The 24,446-nt window shown below is 42.0% G+C and overlaps 1 protein-coding gene across 1 annotated transcript in view; it reads left to right on the forward strand.

The window, feature by feature from the left end:
• HOMER2 (homer scaffold protein 2) overlaps positions 1-24,446 on the forward strand; it is a 406,520-nt gene that overhangs the window by 204,802 nt on the left and 177,272 nt on the right. Inside the window, exon 4 of the mRNA XM_077263649.1 lies at positions 16,506-16,598. Within this exon, the coding sequence (XP_077119764.1) occupies positions 16,506-16,598 (93 nt within the window). The remainder of the gene's footprint in view (positions 1-16,505; positions 16,599-24,446) is intronic.

Here is a 24,446-nt window from a genome sequence, read left to right on the forward strand (position 1 = left end):
ATCTGCGTACTCAGGAGAACATTTTCTCCTGCTATCTTTGTTAAAATAAAATAATTGGGGCTAAATGATGATTTTTGTGAAAAAAATTTGATTTCTAATTTTCATGGCTCTACGTTATAAACTTATGTGAAGCACCTGGGGGGGGGGTTCAGGAGGCTCATCAAACATCTAGATAAGTCCCTTGTTGGGTCTAGTTTCCAAAATGGGGTCACTTGTGGGGGGTTTCCACTGTTTAGGCACATCATGGGCTCTCCAAAGGCAATGTTGTGTCCGCTCTCGACTCAACCAATTTTACGTTCAAAATGTCAAACGGTGCTCCTTCCCTTCCGAGCCCTGCTGTGCGCCTAAAGAGTGGCCTCCCTCCATATGTTGGGTATCGACGTACTCAGGAGAAATTGCACAACAAATATTGTAGTTCCTTTTCTCCTGATACTCTTGAGAAACTAAAAAGAATTGGATCCGAAGTAAAAATGTTCTGAAATAAGTTAAATGTTCATTTTTTCCTTCCACATTTCTTCAGTTCCTGTGAAGCACCTGAAGGGTCAATAAAGTTCTTAAATGTTATTTATAAACTATTTTGCGTGACATAACGCTCTGATTTAGGGGCATAAAAATTAAAAATTTCAAATATATAAAAAGGACAGTACAGATTTCTTTCTAATGATCTTTTACAACTAGGTCAGCAATGATGACAAGGGGTGTCCTCTACATCTAGAAGAAAGGAGGTTAAATCGTAATCAGAGAAAACCATTCTTTGCTGTAAGAGCAGTGAGACTATGGCACTTTCTGCGACATAATGTTGTAAATGGTTGTTACACTGCAAATAATCAAGGAGGATCTCTGGATACTTTTTTTTGTGAAGCTTAATATTGCAAGTTATGGTACTAAAGTCTATGATGGGATGTTGATCCTGAGATATTTCCCCTAATATGGGGCAAGTAGCATCTGTCCCATGGGATTTTTGCATTCCTCTGATTCAAAATGTTAGGCTATAGTTTGAAGTTGATGGACATATGTCTACCTTCAAACTATGAAACTATCCACTGGATAGTTCATGAAAGTATGATCCCTGAAGGCCGACTGCCATGATGCCAAATGATGATGTTATCTCACTAAAAACATATATTAACTAGTTACAAGATAGTTGACAAATGTGTGATCAATCACTGGGTATCTGACTGCTGAGACCCCAAGCAATTCTGAAGATGATGGTTCCAAAGTCGCCTAAGTTCAGGGAGTAGTAGCACACATGTGCGAGCACAGCACTGTGCACTTTTGTGGGATTGTCAGAACTGCTATCTCCATTAGTCTTGCAGGGTGCACAGAGAGGTTGCTATGCATGTTTAGTACCACTCCATTCACGCTGTGGGAGGGACTTGGGGACCCCTGTTATTGTGATTGTTAGGTATCCCAATAATCATAGTTAGACAGACCCTTTAGGCATAGCCTAGATCAGTGATGGGCAACCTTTTGAGCTCGATGTGTCAAAATTCGCCAAAAAACCGAGCATAACTTGGGTGGTGTGTCACCTTGATAAAAAAAACATAATTTTGCGACATGTATAGTTTAAATAACAAATATGTATAATTATAATTATTTAACTTACCTGCTTAGTGACTTCTTTGTTCATCTGTCAGTTGTTTTCTTTTGTTGGTCTTGTTCTTGCTATTATTTAACTTGTGTGGGGTGCCGTGAACTAAGATAAGTGAGGGGGAGGGGGAATTCTTGTGATGGCGAACCTGTGGCATTCCAGCTGTTGCAAAACTACAATTCCCATCATGTCTTCACAGCCAAAGCTTTTGCTTGGAATGGCCAGGCATGATGGGAATTGTAGTTTTGCAACAGCTGGACTGCCACAGGTTCGCCATCACTAAATTTAGTGACTTTTTTGTTGCTGAATTTCACTAGCTAAATGTTCAATTGAAGGTTGGTATTTTGTACACTTCAAGCCCAAGCAAGCGCTACTAAGTTCATCTGTCAATCTGTTTCTTTTGTTGGTTTTGATATTATTTAATGCTGAGAATAAGGTCTCACAAAAGTAGGTAGAGGGAAAAATAGTGAGTAAAGCCATTGCTATATTTTTCAGGGTGCTAAAAGTGTCTGGTAACCTATTCCAGGCACTCCAAATTTCCTGTTCATAGTGGCACTCCTCTTGATTCTCCAAGCGGCACCTTTCTAGATTCTCAAGCTTTGACCTCAAGTCAACAAACACCTGAGCCCAGATGCTGTCCTGAAATTCTGCAAGTTGCATCTCCAAATCATCAATTTGTATCCACTGGAAACCATTTAATTCCAAACTACTGTAGACTACTACATCAGGATACTTAATTATTTTCATGGTCTGTTCTAGGCTTCTAAATTGATGAAATCTATCACTGAACTGGTCAAGTAACGAGTCTAAAACATGCTGGTACTGTATATGCAAGGGTTCCATTTCATTTTGTACAGCTGCACTGGCCTTCTCAAAATACTTTGTTACTCGAGGAAAATACTTATAAGTTTTAGTTTCTACATCTCGCTTGAAAATTTTAAGTTTACTTTCAAAAGCTTTTATGTATCCAAACATAACGTCAATACTTTTGCCAAAACCTTGTAGCTTTAAGTTCAGTTCATTAATATGAACAGAGAGATCTGTAAAAAACATCAGGTTGTTGACCCACGTAGAATCATAGAGCTGAGGAAAGTTTCCCAGATCCTTATCCTCAAGAAATACCTTAATTTCTTCAAAACACTCCACAAAGCGCTCAAGAACTTTGTCTCGGCTCAGCCATCTTACATTATTGTACATCAGCAGTCCACTGTAGGTGGAATCAACCTCCAGTAAAAGTGCAGAAAATTCTCGCTTGCGAAGGGGGCGAGCAGCTATTAAATTAACTATTTTTGTAACAACTGACATTAAGTCGTTTAAGTCAGTGAATCCTGCTTTGGCACATAAAGCCTCCTGATGGATAATGCAATGAAAAGGCACAATCGGATGTCCAATACCTTCCGTAAACAATTTAACAAATCCGACTTATTTCCCCACCATGTTTGGTGCCCCATCTGTCGTCACTGACACAACTTTAGAAATATCAATGCTTAGGTCACCGAATGTTTGAATAACAACCTTACATATTTCACTTCCTGATGTACTTGTTGGCACTGATACTAACTGTATCAACTCTTCTCTCATTGTGAGACCATCAGAATATCGACCAATAATGGCCAACTGAGCATGTGATGTGACATCAGTAGTTTCATCAAGAGAGATCGAAAAATATTTACAATTACTTATGTCTCTCTTTAATTGATGTTGTACGTTTGCGTTCAGTCTCATTATTCGGTCTTTTATGATATTTCTACTCAGTGGTAACTCAGATATTCTCTTAATAATTGCATCTTTATTCTGCATATCATGAAACAGAACTGGTGCACATCTTAAGAGAGTATCTTTAATAAATTCTCCCTCACTGAGTGCTTTTCCATGCTGAGCTTAAGTGTGAACGGCGGTAAGTGTGTGACTTGTGATTCAGTGACTTTGGAATCAGGGAGTTTCCAAGGGAGGAATTGCTTCTGTTTTTTTTTTTTTTTTGTTTAATTAATACTTTGTATTTATTTTTAATTAACGTTTCTGTGTGGTGCAATCCCCATTAGGAAATGTGCTCCACAATTGTTAATGCCATCCAGTGTACATCTTGCCACATGTATGCAGTCCTTGACCAGCCGGTCGAGGGTGCATACTGCTGTGCGAGATGTGAGCACATTGTGCATTTGGAAACCCAGATACTGGATCTAAATGTGCAGCTGGCAACACTGAGATCCATAGACAATATGGAGAGGAGTCTTCTGCTCACAGAGCAGACGCTCAATGGGATAGATGAGGAAGGGGATGGTAGGATGGAGTTGCAGGACAGTGTGGCAGTTAGCTGGGTGACAGATAGAAGGCGGGGTAGAGGGAAGAGTGCCAGGGAGGCTAGTCCTGATCTGGCACACCCCAATAAGTTTGCTAAGTTGGCAGATGAGGGGGGTGCCAGTACAGGGGTAGCACTGCTGCAGCCAGGCATGTCCTCTGAAAGCCGGAGGAGTGACTGCTCCAGTAAGGAGGGAAATAGGAGAGCAGGGCAGGCCAGACAGGTGCTGGTAGTGGGGGACTCAATTATTAGGGGAACAGATAGGGCAATCTGTCACAAAGACAGGGATCGTCGGACGGTGTGCTGCCTACCTGGCGCTCGAGTCCGACACATCGCTGATCGGGTGGATAGATTACTGGGAGGGGCTGGTGAGGACCCAGCGGTCATGGTGCACATTGGCACAAATGACAAAGTTAGAGGTAGGTGGAAGGTCCTTAAAGATGATTTCAGGGAATTAGGCTGCAAGCTGAAAGCAAGGACCTCCAACGTGGTATTTTCCGAAATACTGCCTGTACCACGTGCCACGCCAGAGAGGCAACGGGAGATCAGGGAGGTTAATAAGTGGCTCAAGAATTGGTGTAGGAAGGAGGGGTTTGGGTTCCTTCAGAACTGGGCCGACTTCTCAGTTGGCTACAAGCTCTACGCTAGGGACGGGCTGCACCTCAATGGGGAAGGGGCAGCTGTGCTGGGGGAGAAAATGGTTAGAAGGTTGGAGGAGTGTTTAAACTAGGGATTGGGGGGGAGGGTATTCATTTTATAGGAGGGGAAGATAGTGCAGATAGAGACCTGGGCACAAATAAGGAAGTTGGGGGTGGCGGTGGCATGGGGGGTGGGGTTAGAACAGTTAGTAATTTAAGAAAGAATAGAGGTACAGAGAGTAACATCAAGTGCATGTATACTAATGCCAGAAGCCTCGCCAACAAAATGGATGAATTAGAACTAATGTTGTTGGAACATAATTATGACATGGTGGGGATATCTGAGACGTGGCTGGATGAGAGCCATGACTGGGCTGTTAACTTGCAGGGCTATAGCCTGTTCAGAAATGACCGTACAGATAAGCGAGGGGGAGGGGTGTGTCTATATGTAAAATCTTCCTTAAAACCCATCCTGCGTGATAATATAGGTGAATTTAATGAAAATGTAGAGTCCCTGTGGGTGGAGATAAGGGGAGGGGGAAAAAATAATAAATTACTGATAGGGATTTGTTATAAATCTCCAAAAATAATGGAAGCAATGGAGAATATCCTCGTAAAGCAAATAGATGAAGCTGCGACTCAAGGAGAAGTCATTATTATGGGGGACTTCAACTACCCTGAAATAGATTGGGGAACAGAAACCTGCAGTTCCAGCAAAGGTAATCGGTTTTTGGCAACTATGAGAGACAATTACCTTTCACAACTGGTTCAGGACCCAACAAGGAGGGGGGCACTGCTAGACCTAATATTAACCAACAGGCCAGACCGCATATCAAATATAAGGGTTGGGGGTCACTTGGGGAATAGTGATCACAAAATAATAAGTTTTCATTTAACCTTTAATAAGATGGGTAGTAGGGGGGTGACAAGGACACTAAACTTCAGGAGGGCAAATTTCCAACGGATGAGAGAGGATCTTGGTGCAATTAACTGGGACGATATCCTGAGACACAAAAATACACAAAGAAAATGGGAGACATTTATTAGCATCCTGGATAGGACCTGTGCACAGTATATACCGTATGGGAATAAACATACTAGAAATAGGAGGAAACCAATATGGCTAAATAGAGCTGTAAGGGGCGCAATAAGGGACAAAAAGAAAGCATTTAGAGAATTAAAGGAAGTAGGTAGTGAGGAGGCATTAAATAAATACAGAAAATTAAATACATTCTGTAAAAAGCAAATCAAGGCAGCAAAGATTGAGACAGAGAGACTCATTGCCAGAGAGAGTAAAAATAATCCCAAAATATTCTTTAACTATATAAATAGTAAGAAACTAAAAAATGACAGTGTTGGCCCCCTTAAAAATAGTCTGGGTGAAATGGTGGATGAGGATGAGGAAAAAGCCAATATGCTAAATGACTTTTTTTCATCAGTATTTACAAAAGAAAATCCCATGGCAGACAAAATGACTAGTGATAAAAATTCCCCATTAAATGTCACCTGCTTAACCCAGCAGGAAGTACAGCGGCGTCTAAAAATAACTAAAATTGACAAATCTCCGGGCCTGGATGGGATACACCCCCGAGTACTGCAGGAACTAAGTACAGTCATTGATAGACCATTATTTTTAATCTTTAAAGACTCCATAATAACAGGGTCTATACCACAGGACTGGCGTATAGCAAATGTGGTGCCAATATTCAAAAAAGGGGCAAAAACTGAACTCGGTAATTATAGGCCAGTAAGTTTAACCTCTACTGTGGGTAAAATCCTGGAGGGCATTCTAAGGGATGCTATGCTGGAGTATCTGAAGAGGAATAACCTCATGACCCAGTATCAGCACGGGTTTACTAGGGACCGTTCATGTCAGACTAATTTGATCAGCTTCTATGAAGAGGTAAGTTCAGGACTGGACCAAGGGAACCCAGTGGACGTAGTATTTATGGACTTTTCCAAAGCTTTTGATACGGTGCCACACAAAAGGTTGTTACATAAAATGAGAGTAATGGGGATAGGGGAAAATATGTGTAAGTGGGTTGAGAGCTGGCTCAGGGATAGGAAACAAAGGGTGGTTATTAATGGAGCACACTCGGACTGGGTCACGGTTAGCAGTGGGGTACCACAGGGGTCAGTATTGGGCCCTCTTCTTTTTAACATATTTATTAATGACCTTGTAGGGGGCATTCAGAGTAGAATTTCAATATTTGCAGATGACACTAAACTCTGCAGGGTAATCAATACAGGGGAGGACAATTTTATATTACAGGATGATTTATGTAAACTAGAAGCTTGGGCTGATAAATGGCAAATGAGCTTTAATGGGGATAAATGTAAGGTCATGCACTTGGGTAGAAGTAATAAGATGTATAACTATGTGCTTAATTCTAAAACTCTGGGCAAAACCGTCAATGAAAAAGACCTGGGTGTATGGGTGGATGACAAACTCATATTCAGTGGCCAGTGTCAGGCAGCTGCTACAAAGGCAAATAAAATAATGGGATGTATTAAAAGAGGCATAGATGCTCATGAGGAGAACATAATTTTACCTCTATACAAGTCACTAGTTCGACCACACTTAGAATACTGTGCACAGTTCTGGTCTCCGGTGTATAAGAAAGACATAGCTGAACTGGAGCGGGTGCAGAGAAGAGCGACCAAAGTTATTAGAGGACTGGGGGGTCTGCAATACCAAGATAGGTTATTACACTTGGGGCTATTTAGTTTGGAAAAACGAAGACTAAGGGGTGATCTTATTTTAATGTATAAATATATGAGGGGACAGTACAAAGACCTTTCTGATGATCTTTTTAATCATAGACCGGTGACAGGGACAAGGGGGCATCCGCTACGTCTGGAGGAAAGAAGGTTTAAGCATAATAACAGACGCGGATTCTTTACTGTAAGAGCAGTGAGACTATGGAACTCTCTGCCGTATGATGTTGTAATGAGTGATTCATTAATTAAATTTAAGAGGGGACTGGATACCTTTCTGGAAAAGTATAATGTTACAGGGTATATACACTAGATTCCTTGATAAGGCGTTGATCCAGGGAACTAGTCTGATTGCCGTATGTGGAGTCGGGAAGGAATTTTTTTCCCCATGGTGGAGTTACTCTTTGCCACATGGGTTTTTTTTGCCTTCCCCTGGATCAACATGTTAGGGCATGTTAGGTTAGGCTATGGGTTGAACTAGATGGACTTACAGTCTTCCTTCAACCTTAATAACTATGTAACTATGTAACTATGTAACTATGAGCTATGGAGTGAGCAATGCTCAGACTTGCAGATGTTAAATTTGTAGAGCTTTTTACAAATTTAAGGATGGAATTAGATTGGCTCTTATGAAGGTGTAGCTGCCTGGAAATGTATTCCTTCCTTTCATCCTCACTTTTTTTCAAGAGCTGGGAATGATTAGTTTCAAAATGTCTATTTACATTCCACGTTCTGCTTACTACCGTTTCACTACATAGAACGCAAAATGATCTGCCATTTTTTTCTATAATGCCGTACATCTCAGTCCATGACTCTTGAAAGGGTCGGCTACTGCTACTACCACTCCCTTTACTCAACTTTGGTTTCTTATTTTGTGGCTTCTCCATGAGAGAATATTTATAGTTAGCCCTGCAATTAGCAGAAATAGGGGTTAATAAGGATGCACCACAAACAGTAATGGTGGTGAAATTGAGTCTGTACTGCAAGATGGCGTTCCTAATGGCGGGAAACGGCACCCATAGCACAGGCCTCTTCCAGCCTCCCCCTCACTTATCTTAGTAAAATTGGCCAATGACACCCCACAGTTCACTGGATGATGGTTGCTGCCTGCAGACAGCAATCACAGGGCCTCCGGACAGCTATCTCCTCAGGCCTCAGAAGTGCAGCCTGGGACTTCTGGTCGGCGCAGCAGGGAGCAGCGCAATGTCGCCCAAACAACACAGATCCGACGCAGAGGCCTGGGACTTCCGGGAGCTGCGCCTGGCCTACCGGAAGTCCCAGGCCTAGACGCTCTGCACCGGAGCTCTGTTGTTTGGACCCACAGACCTCCTGCATGGCATCCGATCCGATAAAAAATCGGATCGGATGCCATTGTTTAGCATTCCGATACCGCAAGTATCGGGTATCGGCCGATATTTGCTGTATCGGAATTCCGATACCGAGATCCGATACTTTTGTGGTATCGGGTATCGGTATCGAAACATTATTAATGTGTAAAATAAAGAATTAAAATAAAAAATATTGCTATACTCACCTCTCCGACGCAGCCTTGACCTCACCGAGGGAACCGGCAGCGTTGTTTGCTTAAAAATCGCGGTTATCCTTCCTTACGTGAAGTCCCGGCTTGTGATTGGTCGCGTGCCGCCCATGTGGCCGCGACGCGACCAATCACAGCAAGCCGTGACGTAATTTTAGGTCCTTCAGGATTTTAAAATCACGTTCTGGCTTGTGATTGGTCGCGTCGCGGTCACATGGGCGGCACGCGACCAATCACAAGCCGGGACTTCACGTAAGGAAGGAAAACCGCGATTTTTAAGCAAACAACGCTGCCGGTTCTCTCGGTGAGGTCAAGGCTGCGTCGGAGAGGTGAGTATAGCAATATTTTTTATTTTAGTTCTTTATTTTACACATTAATATGGTTCCCAGGGCCTGAAGAAGAGTTTCCTCTCCTTCAGACCCTGGGAAAGAAGCAATTTCTATGGGGCCGCGGCCGGCGTGTCACTGAAAATGACTACGCGTGTCAGCACTGACACGCGTGTCATAGGTTCGCCATCACTGGCCTAGATGCTGCAAATCAGTTTGTTCTTATTGATTAAAAAAACTAATTGAAAACTCTTCATATTGTTACATTTTAAAAACTTAAAGCCCATTTAGTTGCCTGCGGTTAAAATGCCAGGTTTCTTAAATGTTTTCTGCCTCCTGCTGGTTATTTTTTTTGTACAGTACTGATTGGAGTCAATCAATAAGTGTCAGATCAGGCTGTTTCTGTTTAACAACTAGTAGCCAATACACCCACAACAAGTTTTGTTTCTCAGCAGCACCTGTGTAATTTCTCCATTAATTTCCTGAAAGGGCTCCAAGAAATTATTCTCATTTGAAAGAAAAAACAACCATCAGACCTAATTACAGGATTTACACATTTTTTAATTAAATTAACAAATTTGTGGCTATCGGACAAGTACAATGTTAATTAGCCAGCAGACAGATGGAGATTAGACTCCAGAATCCTTTTAAGGATCACTTTAAAGGGAATCTGTTAGCAGGTTTTTGATATACAGTGGGTACGGAAAGTATTCAGATCCCTTTACATTTTTCACTCTTTGTTTCATTGCAGCCATTTGGTAAATTCAAAAAAGTTCATTTTTTTTTTCTCATTAATGTACACCTGCACCCCATCTTGACTGAAAAAAACAGAAATGTAGTAATTTTTCCATATTTATTAAAAAAGACAAACTGAAATATCACATGGTCATAATAAGTATTCAGACCCTTTGCTCAGACACTCATATTGTCACATACTGTCCATTTCCTGGTGATCCTCCTTGAGATGGTTCTACTCCTTCATTGGAGTCCAGTTGTGTTTAATTAAACGGATAGGACTTGATTTGGAAAGGCGCACACACCTGTCTATATAAGACCTCATAGCTCACAGTGCATGTCAGACCAAATGAGAATCATGAGGTCAACGGAACTGGCCAAGGAGCTCAGAGACAGAATTGTGGCAATTCATAGATCTGGCCAAGGTTACAAAAGAATTTCTGCAGTACTCAAGTTTCCTACGAGCACAGTGGCCTCCATAATCCTTAAATGGAAGAAGTTTAAGAAGTTTGGGACCACCAGAAGTCTTCCTGGACCTGGCCATCCAGCCAAACTGAGCAATCGTGGGAGAATAGCTTTGGTGAGAGAAGTAAAGACGAACCCCAAGATCACTGTGGCTGAGCTCCAGAGATGCAGTAGGGAGATGGGAGAAAGTTCCACAAAGTCAACTATCACTGCAGCCCTCTACCAGTCGGGTCTTTATGGCAGAATAGCCTGACAGAAGTCTCTCCTCAGTGCAAGACTTTTTAAAGCCCTCATAGAGTTTGCTAAAAAAAAAACACATGAAGGACTCCCAGACTATGAGAAATAAGATTCTCTGGTCTGATGAGACAAAAATAGACCTTGAATGTGGCCAAGTACAGAGATATCCTGGATAAAAACCTCTTCCAGAGTGCTCTGGACCTCAGACTTGGCCGAAGGTTCACCTTCCAACAAGACAATGACCCTAAGCACACAGCTAAAATAACAAAGGAGTGGCTTCAGACCAACTCTGTGACCATTCTTGACTGGCCCAGCCAGAGCCCTGACCTAAAATTTATTGCGCAAAGTGAGCAGATGGGGTGCAAAGTGTACATTAATGAGAAAAAATGACCCTTTTTGAATTTACCAAATGGCTGCAATGAAACACAGTGGAAAAACTTAAAGGGGTCTGAATACTTTCAGTACCTGCTGTATGTACACAAAAATAGGGAGAAGGGAAATAGGAAAGTCAGCTCACCGAAATGCTTTTCACCTTGTGAGCCGTCCCAGTCTCGGACGTGATCAGTGAAACAGGAAGGAAGGAAGTGATCTCCAGCGATGAAAAAAAAATTCAAATCCACCAGAAAACTGTAGGTAAAACAAAATGAAATTTTTAATCAGACTATTAAAAGCACTTATAGCCAGTGTGGGTAACTTAATCAGATGTTACACATAACAGACACCAATGCCTTTCAGCGATATGCCAAGTCATGGTATTCCTTACTTCCTGTTTCACTGTATATACACACACCACAGATTTACAAATTCATACTATATACTGCATTGATATATACCCATATACAGACACACACACTGTATACTGCACATGTACACACACAGATACACATATATATGTATACTTACCAGGTCCTGCTACTTCACTTTTGCATATCCAAGGACAGAGGTTTAGAAGCAGCCATGATGAAGAGGAGGGGACACAGGCACAGACAGGGCTGCAGACATCTTCCTACCCGGGCTCTGACCTCTCCTGTGCTGTGAAATGGCCCCTCCCCTCACTCTCAACCTGACACTGCAGGAAGGAAGAGAGGGCGTGGTGGAGGGGGTTTGAGAGAGACGCTCGGGACTTCAGAGAATGCACAGCATTATTCACTGTAAGTAATGCTGTACACCCTCTGTGTAATTTATAAAGGGCTGCAGATGCAGGGGGCCCCCTTTGTGGGTGTGGGCCCTAGGCATTTGCCTTTTTTGCCTGCCCCAAACGCTGACCCTGCATCAGATATTACATTTTCATGCGTAATCTTGAGAAAAAGAAGTAATGACTCTAAGTGGTTGATTTGGGCAACAACGGAATTTTTGTTTGAAAACTTTGTTTGCATGTAGCCTATTATGTTTAAAGGGGATCTGTCATCAGGATTTCAAACCTGCAAACTATATGCACATGTAGCTCTTTCAAAGACAAGCCCAGCAGTACCTGTACATGTCCAGCTTGTCCCTCCATTACTGAGAAATCAGTGTTTGAATTGATATGCAAATGAGGCTGTAAATCTGAAGCCTCTGTCACTACAGCTCTTTTCCCCACACAGCACTGACCCGCCTCCTGCTTGACCGACTACTGCTTTGCCTAAAGTTACACAGTATAGAGGCTGGCAGTCAAACAGAAGGAGCTGGCACTGGTTGGTTTGGGAATAGAGCTGGAGTGACAGAGACTTCAGATCTACAGCCTCATTTGAATATCCGTTCAAACGCTGATTTCCTAGAAAGGAATGGACTGGCCATGTAGAGTTATTGCTGGACTTCACTTTGAAAGAGTCATATGCACATCTAAATACCGGTAGTTTGTGGGATGAAATCCTGCTGACACATTTGTTTTAAAGGGGATTTGTTCAGTGTGACAGTGAAGCAATGTTGAGGTATCTTTTCTTACAATTCTGCATTGTAAGTACCGTTACTGTGTGATTCCTCCTGGAAATGAATAAAACATGCATTGTGTAAGTACAAAGATGACAAATGCTGTTGACAAGGGCAGCGATGCAAAACAGTTGTAACAATTTTGATTTACACTATAAAAGCAGTTCAGTGAATTGGTGCAGGTCATGTTCTGTGGCTGTACCCAGGGCCGGACTGGGACTAAAATTCAGCCCTGGCATTTGAAGTTACACAGGCCCACTTGTCACATGGTGACTGTATAATATCTTTGTACACTTGTAGGCAGGGCCGGTTTTAGGCAAAGTGGGGCCCTAGGCAAAGTTTAAAATGGGTCCCCAAATGCTAACATATTGCACATCACACAAAAGCCTTTCTGTTGTATTTACGTGCGCTGAGTTCAGGCCGCTAAACGAGTTTGATCGACAATACTGAAGTTGTTCAACGCTTGTTTCCTGGCCTCTTTCCACCAGCTGAGGAATAATGATGAGACAGAACGATCACTAATAGATCACCATACAGTATCATGTTTTCAGCAGCACATCTACAGTTTACACTGGCAATGTGCTGCTGACAACAAGGCTTATTGTTCCAGCAAAAACAATCCGAATATGCAGCATTTTACTTGTTTAGTAAAATACACCCCATAGTCCTCCATATATTATAATGTGCTCCATAGTCCTCCATATAGTATAATACACTCCCTATAGTCCTCCATATATTAAAATACACTGCTCAGTCCTCCACATAGTATAATACACTCCTCATAGTCCTCCATATAGCATAATACAATCCTCATAGTCCTCCATATAGCATAATACAATCCTCATAGTGCTCCATATAGTATAATGCACCGCCAGTCATCCATGTAGTACAATTCACTTCCCATAGTATAATGCACCCCATAGTTCTTCATATAGTATAACGTATTCCCCATAGTCCTCGATACAGTATAATGCAGCCCACATATAGTATAATGCAGCCACCCCAGAGTATAATGCAGCCACCCCAGAGTATAATGCAGCCACCCCAGAGTATAATGCAGCCACCCCACAGAGTATAATGCAGCCACCCCAGAGTATGTAACCCCCATAGAATATAATACAGCCCACCTCCCCATAATATATAATGTAGCCCCCTATAGAATATAATGCAGCCCCCCATAGTATATAACGCAGCCTCCCCCATAGAATATAATATACCCCCACAATAGTATATAACACAGCCACATAGTACATAACATGGCCTCCCCCATAGAATATAATATACTCCCCATAGTATATAGCAAAGCCCGCATATTATATAGCACAAACCGCATAGTATACAGCACAGCCTGCATACTATAGCACAGCTCGCGTAGTAGATAACACAGCCCACACAGCAGTATTCAGCACAGACCACACAGTAGTATACAGCACAGACCACACAGTAGTATACAGCACAGACCACACAGTAGTATACAGCACAGCCCACGTAGAAGTATACAGCACAGTCCACACAGTAGTATACAGCACAGCCCACAGAGTAATATATACAGCACAGCCCACAAAGTAATATATACAGCACAGCCCACAAAGTAATATATACAGCACAGCCCACAGAGAACTATATACAGCACAGCCCACAGAGAACTATATACAGCACAGCCCACAGAGAACTATATAAAGCACAGCCCAGAGTACTATATACAGCACAGCCCAGAGTACTATATAAAGCACAGCCCAGAGTACTATATACAGCACAGCCCAGAGAGTACTATATACAGCACAGCCCAGAGAGTACTATATACAGCACAGCCCACAGAGTACTATATACAGCACAGCCCACAGAGTACTATACACAGCACAGCCCACAGAGTACTATATACAGCACAGCCCACAGAGTACTATATACAGCACAGCCCACAGAGAACTATATACAGCACACAGTAGTATACAGCACAGAGCACAGCCCACAGAGAACTATATACAGCCCACAGTAGTATACAGCACAGAGCACAGCCCACAGAGAGCTATATACAGCCCACAGTAGTATACAGCACAGAGCACAGCCCACAGAGAACTATATACAGCCCACAGCAGTATACAGCACAGAGCACAGCCCACAGAGAACTATATACAGCCCACAGCAGTATACAGCACAGAGCACAGCCCACAGAGAACTATATATAGCACAGAGCACACAGTAGTATACAGCACAGAGCACAGCCCACAGAGAGCTATATACAGCCCACAGGAGTATACAGCACAGAGCACAGCCCACAGAGAGCTATATACAGCCCACAGCAGTATACAGCACAGAGCACAGCCCACAGAGAACTATATACAGCCCACAGGAGTATACAGCACAGAGCACAGCCCACAGAGAACTATATACAGCCCACAGCAGTATACAGCACAGAGCACAGCCCACAGAGTACTATATACAGCCCACAGTAGTATACAGCACAGAGCACAGCCCACATAGAACTATATACAGCCCACAGCAGTATACAGCACAGAGCACAGCCCACAGAGAACTATATATAGCACAGAGCACACAGTAGTATACAGCACAGAGCACAGCCCACAGAGAACTATATACAGCCCACAGTAGTATACAGCACAGAGCACAGCCCACAGAGAACTATATACAGCCCACAGTAGTATACAGCACAGAGCACAGCCCACAGAGAACTATATACAGCCCACAGTAGTATACAGCACAGAGCACAGCCCACAGAGAACTATATACAGCACAGAGCACAGCCCACAGAGAACTATATACAGCCCACAGCAGTATACAGCACAGAGCACAGCCCACAGAGAACTATATACAGCCCACAGTAGTATACAGCACAGAGCACAGCCCACAGAGAGCTATATACAGCCCACAGCAGTATACAGCACAGAGCACAGCCCACAGAGAACTATATACAGCCCACAGTAGTATACAGCACAGAGCATAGCCCACAGAGAACTATATACAGCCCACAGCAGTATACAGCACAGAGCACAGCCCACAGAGAACTATATACAGCCCACAGCAGTATACAGCACAGAGCACAGCCCACAGAGAACTATATACAGCCCACAGCAGTATACAGCACAGAGCACAGCCCACAGAGAACTATATACAGCCCACAGCAGTATACAGCACAGAGCACAGCCCACAGAGAACTATATACAGCCCACAGTAGTATACAGCACAGAGCACAGCCCACAGAGAACTATATACAGCCCACAGTAGTATACAGCACAGAGCACAGCCCACAGAGAACTATATACAGCCCACAGCAGTATACAGCACAGAGCACAGCCCACAGAGAACTATATACAGCACAGAGCAGTATACAGCACAGAGCACAGCCCACAGAGAACTATATACAGCCCACATCTCTTCTCTTCCTCCCCTCACCTCCTCCGAGAATGGCCCCACAGTCCAGAAAAAAAAAAAACTCTCCTCACCTCTCCTCGTGCCCAGCGTTGCTTCCTGGTTCCTGCTCCGGTCTCAGCAGCTGCAGTCTGCCCGGGACACAGCAGGTGCGCGATGATATGACATCATCGCGCACCCGCAGTGTCAGAGGCAGAGCGGGGAATGATGGGAGAGGAGCGTCAGCAGACGCTCTCTCCTCCATCATTGCATTCAACTGTACCGGCGTCTATACGCCGGTATAGTTGAATGCGACGGCGGGGGCGGCGGATTGAGCGGCCCACCACTGGCACCGGCCCTTCTGGCATTTGCCAGAAGTGCCCTATGGCCAGTCCGGCCCTGGCTGTACCTGTTTAGATTTGGGACTTGAGGGGTACGTGAATGATGTCGTTCAGCTTGTGGTAACTTTCAGTGCACCGATGGGGAAGAAGCAGTTTTATGATAAAGATAAGATATGCAAAGGGTTTGTAACAAATAATAACATTTTAGCATACACATATTTTTTTATTCCATAAAAGACAGAGCCAAGTTGAAATAACTTATCTCCCAAAATAACTTTCCTTAATTTTCAGAATGCTCAGGGTTGCATTTTAACTTGAAATGTGTTTTTTTTTTTTCTTTGCAGTTTGCAGACAAATTTCAGGAGGTTAAAGAAGCTGCAAAACTGGCCCGAGACCGATCGCAAGAAAAAATGGAAACTTCTAGTAACCATTCCCAAGTAAGTCCTTGCAGTTTTACTAATCTCATACAGTAGGTGTTATTAGATTCACTGAATGCTTTGGTTGCCAGTAAGAGATTCTTAAAGGAAACGTGGCAACTGATACACACAGGACACGTTTGGGCAGCATGTATCGGCCACTGACTGTAGAATCACAGCCATGTCGGTTTGTCTCTGAAAGGCTGAGAAAAACATCCTTTTAATAGCTACCTGGATGACTAGTTGTACAGATAGATCCCCAGAGGCTTCCCCCTGCCCCCCAAACCTCTGCCTATACTCGTGTAAAGGCTTGCCAGTCACTGTCAGTGAGCAGGGAGAAGCCGCCAGGGACCTGCCACCGGAGACCTACCTGTATGACTAGTCAATATGTTGGCTCAGTCCACAGTGGCTATTAAAGTATGTATGTAAAGTATGTATTTCTCTGTAACCCTACAGTCAGTGGCTGCAGGGCAGCATGTATCAGCTCACAAGGTTCCCTTTAAAGAGACTCTGTCAGCCGAATTTCACACCCCAAACTATTAGCTATTTCAAGGACATTTCAAGCAATACCGTTACATGACCAGTCTATTCCTCTGTTTCTGAGAAATTGGCGTTAGAATTAAAATGTAAATGAGACTGAAGAGCTATACGTAGATCTGAAGTCTCTGTCACTACAGCTCTATTGCATAGAGGCTGTCAAGCAGGAGGAAAATGTGCTGGGGTGAGGAATAGAGCTGGAGTGACGTTGGCTTCAGATCTGCAGTAACTCAGCAGCCTCATTTGAGCTTCAATTCAAACGCTGATTTCTCAGTAAAGGAGGAGAGGATTGGCCATGTAACAGTATTGCTTGACTTGTCCTTAAAAGAACCACATGCACATATAAGTAGTTTGGGGTATGAAATTTTGCTAACAGATTCCCTTTAAGAAGGCAACTGGCAAGTGGACTGCAAGAACTGCCAGGCAAGATGCTACATACGTTAGACCATATTCCCACATAGCAAAAATACTGTGTTTTTTCCTGTCACGTTTTTGTGCAGAAAATCTGCTGCGTTTTAAGTGTTCCAGCAAAGTGTCTGTTTTTTTCTAAAAACTCATTTTCATTCTTGGTTTATAGACGCTGTGGAACTTATTCTGTATAGGCTTCTATGAAAAACCTGAAATAGGCATGTAAAAATCAATTTGCATTTTTTAGAGAAGAATCAAAGCTTTCCGGTACTAAAAAAAAAGAAAAAAAAAAAAAAATCATTAAAAAACCAGGCTTCAAATCTGCTCCAAAAAGTATTAAATAAAGAGAGCGCAGCAAAATTGCAGTAATAATAATAATAATCTTTATTTTTATATGCCGCTAACATATTCCGCAGCGCTTTACAGTTTTGCACACATTATCATCTGTGTCCCCATTGGGGTTCACAATCTACATTCCCTATCAGTATGTCTTTGGAATGTGGGAGGAAACCCATGCAAACACAGAACTACATCTACAACTACAAACTCCTTGCAGATGTAACCACTGAGCCACCATGCTGCAGATATTATCATTGCATATTTTTGTATGGACGCCTTCAGATTACGGTAAATGCAGGTAAAATCAGCAAAGAAAAGCACTTGCTCACCCATTTCTCATACTTTGGGGAAAAAACACACATTCGCCATGGTTTTCCAAGTGGATGGATTGCAGCCTTTACCCAACATTACAGTGGCTGTTTGGGCACCTATGTTATTACCACCAGTAGCGGGAACCTTTTACCCTGCCGGAGAAGTCACATTGCGTTGAAGTCAATTCAAACATTTTCATAGATTTCAAACAATATGATTAAATATTGTTCCTTCTTAATAGCCCCAAAGCCTAAATGTTTATTTTTGTGATGACAAATATATGTAAGTACATGCTGTACATAGATTTAGGTTATGATTAGTATAGGATAGGAATTTTCCTGCAGCGAAAATTATACGGATTAAACATAACCTTTGCTAAACTCTCATAATCCATTAAAAAGTGTGAAAATATGAATAATGCCTCCAAAATAAGGAACTAAACAAAGTGTGTTGGCATGCTGCTTATGAGCCTTGTTTTAAAGTGTTACTATAGCAACCAGGAATGACTGCCGGACGCCCACCTCCTCACCGTGAATATAGGACTATATATGGGGAAAATCCTATACTATTATCTGTAAATAGCATCCTGCTTCTTAAAATATTTATATTCCTGTATATTATATTTCAGGATGGCCGTACCATGTTATAAATGCTATATTTCCAGGCTGTGTGGAGATTCGCCCAGGCGATTAGCATTCTTATACTGTGTGAGCACATATACAGTGGCTTGCGAAAGTATTGACTCATTTGACTTTTTACCTATTTTGTTGCATTTCAAAGATTTGTGTGAGAAACATCAGCAGTAAATGGTCTAAGTTGATGAAGTAAGAAAAATATAGGCACAAATTAAATTTATGGGATCAAATAACTAAAAATTGTCGTGTGCATATGTATTCAACCCTTTTCCTATGATGCCCCTATCATCTAGTGGACAGACCATGGTATCACAACAAACCTGCCAAGAGAGAGCCGCCCACCAAAACTCTCAGCCTGGGCAAGGAGGGCATTAATCAGGTAACCCTGACGGAGCTTCAGAGTTCCCAAGCAGAGACTGGGGTATCTGTCCATATGACCACAATAAGCCATATGCTCCATAGAGGTGACCTTGAAGAGTGGGCAGGAAAAATCCTTTACACACACACATTGTAAGGCTCATTTTGAGTTTATAAATGATATTTGGAAGACTCCCCAAGGTGCTGTGGTCAGATGAGAACAAAATAGAACTTTGTGGCCACCAAGGAAAATGCTATGTCTTGCACTTTTGTGTATATGTCACTAAATCAACACAGCTCATCACCCCAAGAATACCATCCGAACAGTGAAACATGGCTGTGGCAGATTCATACTGTGGGGATGTTTTTCGGCAGCAGGGACAGGAAAAATGGTCTGAGTTGAGGGGAAGATGGATGGTACAGAATATAGGGATATTCTTGAGCAAACCTGTTGGTCTGTCAGTGATTTGAGACCTTCCAAAAAAATAATGACCCAAAGTATACTGCTAAAGCAACACACAAGTGGTTTAAGGGAAAACGTGTAAATGTTTTGGAGTGAACTAGTCAAAACCCAGACCTTAATCCAATTGAGAATCTGTGCTCAGACTTGAAGATTGCTGTTCACCAGAGGAAACCATCTAACTAAAAGGAGCTGGAGCAGTTTTGCCTTGAGGAAAGGGCAAAAATCCCAGTAGCAAGATGTGGAAAGCTCATAGAGACTTTAAAAAGCGCCTTGCAGCTGTAATTGCCGCAAAGGGAGGCTCTACAAAGTACTGACTTTAGGGTGGTGAATAGTTATGCACACTGAAGTTTTCAGTTATTTTGTATTATTTGTTGTTTGCTTCACAATAAAAAGAAAAACAAATGTTCATAGTTGTAGGCACGTTCTCTACATGAACTGATGCAAATCCTCAAAAAAAAATCTGTGAAATTCCAGGTTGTGAGGTAGCAAAACATGAAAAATCCCAAGGGGTGAGTGTTGGGTAGCGTGCCAAGGAAATACATGGTAAAAATTAAGTAGCAAGTTTTTGAAGGTCTTACCTCCTAATTTTGTTCCTTTTTGGTCATAGATATTTTATAATTTTCTTTTTTTAAGATTAGTTATCATTTACTGGTTGCTCAATGGCACATCATATTGCAGTTTTAAATGTTTGTTTAGTATTTATCGTCATGCATATCACGTGTTATGTATGGTATGTTATGCCGTTTACCGATCAGATTAATTGATTTTATATTTTGATAGATCGGGCGTTTCTGAATGCGGCGATAGCAAATGTGTGTGTTTTTTTTTAACCCTTTAATTTTCAATGGGGCGAAAGGGGGGTGATTTTAACTTTTAGGTTTTTTTTATTAATAGTATATCCAGTTAAAGATATGATGACAAACTGAGTGGTTATTGTGTGTACAGTATTGTGGAAAATGGGAAACATGGAATAATTCACATGCCTTGAGCAAGTGGTAAATCTAAATTTAATGTCAACATATTTTACATGGTGAATCCTTATGCCAAAAGGAACAAATTTGAGGGGTAAGACTTAGCAGTTTGCAAAGTTCATTTTTCCTTGGCACCCTAGTGTGGGGGTTATACTTTTGCAAGCCACTGTATCTGTGTTCAGGGTAGATTTACACCCATGTAGATACAATCCGTTCTATGTAGGTGTAAAATGGAAACACATTTAAAAATCTACATATCCAGTATGGCAAATATGTTATACGTGTATGTTAATTGGTTGAGCGTGAATATGTAAACTGGTAGGGGGATGTAGGTGAACGATGGTCTTACACGAGAAGATGCATAATGTTAAACGACCGCCATTCAACTATATGCAAGGCAATAGGCAGGCATTATATATAGTTCCTGAGGCTATGTGCACACGTTCAGGATTTCTTGCAGAAATTTCCTGTCAAAAACTGGACATTTCTGCCAGAAATCAGCATGCGTTTTTTTCACGTTTTTTGCGTTTTTTCCCAATGCATTAAATAGCGGGAAAAGCGCGAAAAATCCGCAAAATTAATGAACATGCTGCTTTTTTTACCGCGATACTTTTTTTCACGGAAAAAAACGCATCATGTGCATAAAAATTGCAGAATGCATTCTAAATGATAGGATGCATATGTATGCGTTTTTTATGCATTTTTTATCGCGAAAAAAACGTGAAAAAAACCTGAACGTGTGCACATAGCCTCAAAGTATTCCTCCCCCCTGTGAACTTTTCCCCATTTTTTTCATGTTACACCAACAAACCTAAATGTATTTTGTTGAGATTTTATGTGACATACCAACACTAAGTAGCAGGTATTTGGTAAATCTAAATAAATTAAACATACCGGTAGTTTTCTAAATATGATAAATTATACGGTAAATCTGAAAATTGTGATGAGAATTTGTATTTAGCCCCCCTGAGTCAATATTTTGAAAGACCACCTTTAGCTAAAATTACTGCTGCAAGTCTTTTAGGGTATGTCTCTACCAGCTTGGCACATCTAGAGGCTGGTATCTTTATCCTTATTTGCAAACTAGCTCTAGTTTTCAGTGAAACTGGATGGAGAGAGTTTGTGAACAGCAGTTTTCAAGTCTAGCCACAGAGTCTAAACGTTTTTTTAAATTTTTGGGCGGTTGAGTAATAGTCATTCTTTTTTTTATTATCTCTTCTAAATGGGCCATTAATTAGGTTACTCTATAGGGATGGCTGTGAAATTGTGTTCAAGTACGGGCACACTTTCTCAAGCAGTGGCACTATGTAAAGTATGACTTAACCAATTGGTTGTCCACTCTGTTTTAGACTGCTGTCATAGTCCACAAGTGGGGAGCCCTTCCTCTCCTACCTGTGGTCTATTATTTTAATAATCGTAAAAAAAAGGTTTTTTAAACACAAAAAGTGAAATACACAAAATACCATCACCAACTTAAAACGGAGACATAAGATAGAGGAATCACTGGGGGTGCCTGCCCCTACTCTATTACTGTATAGCCCTACCTTCCAGCGGAGGTTGCCACCCTATTCCTGTGCATTGGCCCCCCGCTCAGCGACGGCTCTCCCTTCTATTCCCTAATCGGGAACAGGATAAGAGATGTTCACTGAGAAATACCAGTTATGGGACTGGTGAAAGATTTTAATCCAGCTCCTAGGATCCTTCAATATAAAGGAGCTGGCCAGTTTCTCTGGGGAGAAAGGAAAATAAGTGTTGATATATTGAAAGGAGGCACACTGAAATGAAATAAGTATACACTTTCCCTAAAGTGCCCCTACCTACCAGCGGAGGTTGGCACCCTATTATAAAGCGAAGTTGGTGGCCCGCTCCCCAACGACTATCCCTTGTAGCCCTAATGTGGGCTTGTTGGTGACTATGAAATGTTGAGTCCTTCTCGTCCCTGGCTTCCTGAATGTAGGTAACCAAGTAAATGACACGCAGCACAGAGTTTGTGTGATCATATACAGAGGTAGCCCAGGAGCACGTCTGTCTCACTGGGCTCTCCCCCTCCTTTATATAGTAAAGAGTTAGACATTTTACAGACATGCGCACAAGCGCTCATATTTCACATTCTTTTACAAAGCAGATCTATACTGTGATAAGTTACAAACTCTGGTATGTAGTTGAAAGGCTACAATATCAAGAAGGAATGCGTGCGTAATTATTTCCATAAAAGGAAATGTCAACTTTTGCTCAAGTTTCCTGTTGTAAGCCAGATTTAACAGGAGAAAGACACGATAGATTCTTTTGGTTCAGTCTGATCTCCACAATTCCCCCCTTTGACATATTCTTTTATTTTTATTACCACAGGGCCAAAGACAAAGCCTTTATTTGGTATTACACATGTACACGCTTGTATTCAATAAGAGAATCAAATCTAGTATTAATTCTTCCGTTTAACTCTCGCAACCTTTTCTTTGTTTTGCAATAAGTACAGATGTTACAAAGAGATAGCAAAATAAGCGCAATAATCAGTATTAGCAAAGGATAACATAATGCTTGTAGAATGCGTTGTGCAGTAGGAGACCATCCTAAGAAAATATCATACCAATGGTGTCCGGTTAACTCCTGGAGTCCAACTGTTACATAATCTGAATGTTAGTGTCCATAAGAAGATTATGGTCGAGACTTCTTGCAATGACTTGCGTGTATCCATGATGCCTTTCCTTCAAGCTTGACTGATGTAGGTGTTGTCAACAGGACTTGGAAGGGTCCGTCAAATCTTGGTTCAAGAGCCTTTCTGGTGTGTCTTTTTACATAGACTTGATCACCTGGTTCCAACTTGTGACTCCCTTCAGTGTTGTCAGGATCTGGAAGGGAAGCAAAAACTTGTGCATGCACCTTAGTTAATTGTTTCTGAAGATTTTGCACATAAGAAGTCAATGACTCAATATTTAATACAAGTTGCTGTGGAAAATAGCATCCTAAATTGGCAATCCTGCCAAACAAAATTTCATATGGAGACAGTTTAGTCTTACCCCTTGGGGTATTGCGTATTGAGTAAAGGGCCAGTGGAAGGCATTCTGTCCAAGGCTTTCCTGTTTCAGCCATGGCTTTCTGTATTTTTAATTTTAAAGTTCCATTCATGCGTTCCACCTTTCCAGAACTTTGAGGATGGTACGGAGTGTGTAACTGACTTTCAACACCTAACATTTTCAGTACATTTTGAAATATTTCTCCAGTGAAATGAGTACCCCTATCTGACTCGATCACTTCAGGGAGACCGTAACGGGGTATCAGTTCGGCAACTAGCTTTACAGCAGTGTTTTTAGCTGAAGCCTTCCGAACTGGATAGGCCTCTGGCCACCCCGAGAACATGTCCACACACACCAACACATACTCATACCCATTACTTTTTGGCAGCTGGATAAAGTCTATTTGTAATCGCTGAAACGGGTAGAGAGGTCGGACGTGGTGCTTCATAGGGGTCTTTGTTGTCTGTCCGGGATTATGTGCCAGGCATATAACGCATGCAGCACAATAGTCTCTTGCATAGTTGCCAAAACCTGGAGCCAACCAGACTTGCTTTGCCAGTAGTGTCATTGTATTTGCAGACACATGAGTAGGGTGGTGCAGTCCACCAACTACAATCGGGTACCAGGCTCTAGGTAGACATATTAGTCCATCTTTCTTCCAAATTCCTGCTTGTTCTTCTGCCACTTCCTTTTTCCACCTGTCCCTCTCCTCTTCTCCTGCATCTTCCTGTGCTTGTCTCAGTCTATCTTCAGTATTTTCTGTGGGGTTTACAGTATGAACCTGTTGTAAGGGTTTGACTGCTGCTGCTTTGGCTGCTTTATCAGCCCTATCA

The sequence above is a fragment of the Ranitomeya variabilis genome, chromosome 5 (genome assembly GCF_051348905.1).
Source record: "Ranitomeya variabilis isolate aRanVar5 chromosome 5, aRanVar5.hap1, whole genome shotgun sequence".
Taxonomy (NCBI): domain Eukaryota; kingdom Metazoa; phylum Chordata; class Amphibia; order Anura; family Dendrobatidae; genus Ranitomeya; species Ranitomeya variabilis.